General features: G+C 32.6%; 1 protein-coding gene across 1 annotated transcript; it reads left to right on the top strand.

The window, feature by feature from the left end:
* The first annotated feature begins 1,011 nt into the window (after positions 1-1,011).
* Positions 1,012-4,418, top strand: LOC8286647 (ganglioside-induced differentiation-associated protein 2). The gene is made up of 3 exons (XM_002531453.4): positions 1,012-1,458; positions 2,836-3,100; positions 3,945-4,418. The coding sequence occupies exons 1-3, from the start codon at positions 1,173-1,175 to the stop codon at positions 4,177-4,179; spliced, it is 786 nt and encodes a 261-aa protein (XP_002531499.1). The 5' UTR covers positions 1,012-1,172; the 3' UTR covers positions 4,180-4,418.
* The last annotated feature ends 669 nt before the right edge of the window (positions 4,419-5,087 follow it).

Below are 5,087 nucleotides of genomic sequence, written 5' to 3'. Positions count from 1 at the left end.
GCTATTGGTTGTCATTTTACATGGATCATTATCAATAAAAATAGTTAACATGAGTAGTAAAAGAGTTGCATATAGAGGCTTAATTGTTCAATATTATTTAGTTTAAGGGTTTGATTGTTCTAACTTAAAGTTTCAGGACTTAATTGAAATTTATTTAAAATTTAGATGGTTATCCGTATCTTTTGTCCAAATAGTTAACGTAATAGTAACGGAATTCCATAGAAAGGCTTAATTATTTTGTATTTTATTTAGTTTAAGGGCTTACCTATTCCAACTTAAAATTTAAAGGCTTAATTGAGATTCGATAAAATTTTTTTACGGTTATTCATACATTTTACCTAAATTAAAGTTCATGGTTAAATACATAATCTCACTCTTGTATTTTTTACATTTGACCTTGCACACTTGGAGTTTTATTTTAACCAATACCACGTCTATAATCTTATTTTTAACTGATTTTACCTTAAAAATTTAATTTAATCGTGTTATTTTATTTTATTTAGTGCTAGTATAGAAAAGAACGTGACGCGTGAAATTATTTAACTTAGCTGATGTGGACATTTAATTTTTATCTCTTTTCAATTTAATAAAGACTTTTCTCTTTTAATTTTAAATTACTAACGACTTTCTCTTTTGACTTTTAACAATTTATTCATCACTTTAAACAATAAATATTATATAATTTTAAAATCATAATCTAATGGACTACAATCCTTTAAAGGATTAAATAAATATTTAAACGATTTCTAACATAATTAGTTAAATAAATGAGAAGTTGAAAACTTGTTTATTTGTAAGAAAATTTAGAAATTTTAATTTTAATATGTCTAATTTAAAAATTTATTTTTCTTTAACATTCTTTACTTTTTAATTTTTATTAATAGACGAGTGTAACTTTTTTAATTTATTAAAATTTGTATATGTTAAGAGTGCTTGCTTAACATGTATTTTTATAAATAACACTAGGAGTGAAATTGATTAAAAATAAAAATATAAATGTGTTATTAGATAAAATAAAAGAACAAGAGTCTCTCAGAGATCAAATGGGAAAAGTAAGAGTCACGAGTTCATCATCATGTACACATAAAATTATCTCTGAACTCGCTTAGCTAATTGCCTTTCCGACCCATACGCACAGAGCCCCTGCCCAAACGAACAACAAGAAATAGAAAATGGCGAGCTCATCATCATCATCATCATCATCAAGAAACGATGATTTCTCAGTGTTTGTGTTGGCGTCAGATTTGGGAATTGATGCAACGCCTTTTCTAAACAAACAAGAAAGAGAGATCAAAGAGGAATATGAGCAAGAAGAAGCTGATAACTGGCACGACTGCTCTCAGTATCTCCTGCCCGATGAAGATTTTTCTGATCTTGATCTCTTGCAATTCTTTCGCCTCCAGGGCTCTGATAAATCCGGAAACCGTATATTTCGTGTCATCGGCAAGTACTTTCCCGGTAATTGAAAAACCGGCTAAAAAAATTCAAAAACACTTTTCTTAAGATTTTATGGTGCTTTCTGGGGTTTCGATGAATTGAATGAGTTGTGCTTTTTAGGTAGCGCGTTTCAGTTTCTTGGGCGTTTCTGTGAAATGGGTTTTGTATGCTTTTGGCTGGTAAATGGGCTTAGTATTCTATTAGCTTATAATCATCATCATTATTATTTTTATTTTTATTTTTATATCTGTTAGTTTCTTTTGTTAGGAGACATGTTTGCCAGTTGCTTAATAGCTGAACGCATGCTTCGAGAAGTTCCCAATTTTTAGAATGCTTGAATGGTTGCCTGATGTTTTGATCTTCTGCTGGACTGTGATCAATTTATTGATTTGTCTGGAAGTACCCAATTATGATTGGTTGAACATGTATGAAAGAAATTGTATCTATGTGCACTATTTATTGTGCAAACTTTCTGGTGCTAAACTGAAGTTAAGATTCTCAAAGATTATCAACCTTAACCATCTGTTTTGGTATGTAATATTTGGAAATTTTCATGTATGTTTTTAGCTTGCAGAATTCAACTTTCCTTGCTTGCCTCGCTCTGCTTCTTTTCTTTTGCTCCACATTGTCTGGTCGTAATTATTGATAATGTGTTACTACACCTTATTATCAAAGTTTTCTCTTTGATAAATGACATACTAACTCATCAATAAATTTGCTTCAGGTACCGAGTTTTTTTTTTTTTTTTTTGACTTTGCTAAATTCATGTCGGCTCATGTATGTGCCTTCAATTTTATATTTTTATAGAAGAAATGTGTAAATGTTGGCCTGTGGCTTAGTGTTAATATCTTCTACTTTGATCTTCTTCTTTAAGCAGTTTATTTATGTGGAGTGAAAAATGAATAGGGTAAAGAATAAGAGAAAATTTGTTATTCTTTGTTAATTCTGAGTTTGAAGGAGGTTAGGAAAGAAATTGTTTCATATTTGTTTCATTTGGCGTCCCTTATTACTAATAATTGGGAGGATATGGAGAGAAAAGTTCAATCTCTAACAAGTTTCAACCGTGTAGTACAAGGAAGGAATCTAATTTAGTATGTAAGTTATTTCCTTCCTCTCCACTTTCCTTATTACCAAAAGAGAAGGAGAAACTCCTTCCTCTTCTCTTTTTTCCAGCAAAAGAAATGAAGGGAAAAGCCTAAATATTATCTTTTACCCTTCTTACTGTCCATTCCCAACCAGACAAAGGGTGGAAGTGATATTTATTGATTTAATCTTTTTATGTTTGTCTAAAACTTATCTCTCTCTCTCTCTCTCTGAAAATTGTAGTTGACTGATTTTTCATGTTTGTTATGTTAAATTGATGCCTCAATGTAACTCACTTTCCTTTATGATATGTAGCTCAAGTTATCAGTGCAGAGCGACTGAAAAAGTACATATTCCACAAAATGTGCAGTGAGTTGCCTGAAGGACCATTCTGCATTGTGTACATGCATAGTACTGTGCAAAAGGAGGACAACTCTCCTGGTATAACTATCTTGAGGTGGATATATGAAGAACTTCCTGCTGACTACAAGAACAGGCTTCAAGTAGTATACTTCATTCATCCAGGACTCCGCTCAAGGCTTGTTTTTGCCACCCTTGGTCGATTCTTCTTAAGTGGAGGGTGAGTTTCCCTTATATTGAACCCAATGAATATAACTGTGGTTCCCTTCTTTTGTTTTCTGAGGGGAATAAAACCATATTTAGCATGCTTTCTTGACCTTATCGTACATATGAGGGTTCTCAGATATGGGTATTGTGCTTTTACACTTGAAATCAGTGCGAAATCTATGAAATCTTTGGAAAATAGCCAGCCCTCAGACATATTAACATAGTGATATTTGTTCCTGACTTCCTAGTGAACATGAAACTAGAATACATGGGTCTGGAATGCTTGTGTTCTTGTTCTATTATAAACAGTCGATAACTTTCCAAGTATTTTGAAGGTCCTATAAGAATTATCCATAAAATTCTAGTTAGGCATGTAGGATTAGGAGGAGTAGCTTCTTGTTGCCTTTGTAATTAAGTTCATAATTTCTATGCATTGGTAACAAGACCATTCATTATTCAACTTACATGCTATTTTAGGCATTGCTTTGCAGTAAGACCTCTATATAGCCCAATATATTGCAGAAAATCTAGAAGTTGTCATGCTAAAGATTGCTGATGAGCATTCTCTAAGAATGGTTATATTTATTTATGCAAGTACATGTTTGCACTGTGTTGTCTGGCAACACAATGGGGCAATTGTTGCATTCCTATGCAGTTCATGTCACAGTAAATGTCTAAGAAGAGTAAGCATTTATACTGAAGGACATTCTAGATATTTTATTTGGAAAAGAACTTTAGCAATTTTGGATGAGAAAATTACATTTAGGGACAATATATTTCTTATTAGGTAGTAATTTTATGCTCTTGGGAGCTTTTCTGCTGTGATTTATTCTAATATTTTGTTTTTACACTATCAGTTTGTATTGGAAGATCAAGTACGTAAGCCGCCTTCAGTATCTTTGGGAAGACATAAAAAAGGGGGAGGTTGAAATCCCTGAATTTGTTCAGAGTCACGATGATATTCTTGAGCACAGACCACTGACAGATTATGGTATTGAACCAGACCCTTTTCACTTAAATGAAATACCCACCACAGCTTACTCGCTTGGGAAGTATGAAGAGAGATGGGCAGCAAGGGAATATGCAACTTAGATTCATCCTCATGTAGGATGATCCTTGCTGTTCGTATCCGCAAAAATACCAAATCGTCTTGTTTAATGTCAAGCTGTTATAGAGCAACAGGTTTTGTACAGAAATTACCTACTATGGTGTCCAACTTCTTGTTCATCATCAGCTGCAATGCGTTAAAACTTGGTAATCCTCAAAACAATCATTATGTAAGCTACAATCTCTTTTAAATGCTCTATGAATGCGCATCATTTTCCACTGTATTTGCTTCCATTTTCATTTCCTGTTAAATTAGGCTGCGATAAAGACAGACAAGACTGAGAAGTTCTGTGGTAGTTAGATTTACTAAAAATATGCCTTAGGTAGCATTATCATTGGAATTTTGATGGATGGTGATATTACAATGTACCAATTATTGGAAAAGTTTGCCTCTAGAAGAGATGGGAGGGGGGGAGCCCTGAAAGCTTGTGGTTTTCATTCTGGACAAAAAAGAAGGATGAATGAGATGGGCTACTCCACTCCAAAATTTTTCTTCAGCAGGTTTAAGTTAGCTGCGTGGAGAGGAGGAACTGGAAGAACCCAACAAGAAGGCGCCTTAATTAGAAGCATGTTTGTAACAAGAGTGGTTTTTCAAGGGATAACAGTTTTTGAATTTCTAAAACTCTAGTGTTTATTTATAATTAATTCCCCCTTTTAAGAAAGAAATAAAATTAAGTCCTAAAAGAATATAAACTACCGTTTGTTAGTTGTAATGTGGCGATTTCAATTCAATGCTCTCCGCTTCTTCTTAACATAGTTCTAATTTTACAATTAAGTACTTCAAAGAAGGTTTTTTTTTTTTTCTTCTTTTACAAAAGAATTTCATTGTTTTATCTTTTCTAACTTACAATTAATTAATAGAAATTTTCAATCTTGTTATAGTAATATTAGAT

This window comes from Ricinus communis, chromosome 10 (genome assembly GCF_019578655.1).
Source record: "Ricinus communis isolate WT05 ecotype wild-type chromosome 10, ASM1957865v1, whole genome shotgun sequence".
Taxonomy (NCBI): Eukaryota; Viridiplantae; Streptophyta; class Magnoliopsida; order Malpighiales; family Euphorbiaceae; genus Ricinus; species Ricinus communis.
This window is presented reverse-complemented; position numbering and strand designations above follow the sequence as displayed.

Coding starts and splice junctions, on each gene's coding strand:
- LOC8286647 (XM_002531453.4), top strand. CDS start 1,173: ATGGCGAGCTCATCATCATCATCATCATCATCAAGAAACGATGATTTC. Junction 1,459..2,835: donor CATCGGCAAGTACTTTCCCG/GTAATTGAAAAA, acceptor TATGATATGTAG/CTCAAGTTATCAGTGCAGAG. Junction 3,101..3,944: donor CGATTCTTCTTAAGTGGAGG/GTGAGTTTCCCT, acceptor TTACACTATCAG/TTTGTATTGGAAGATCAAGT.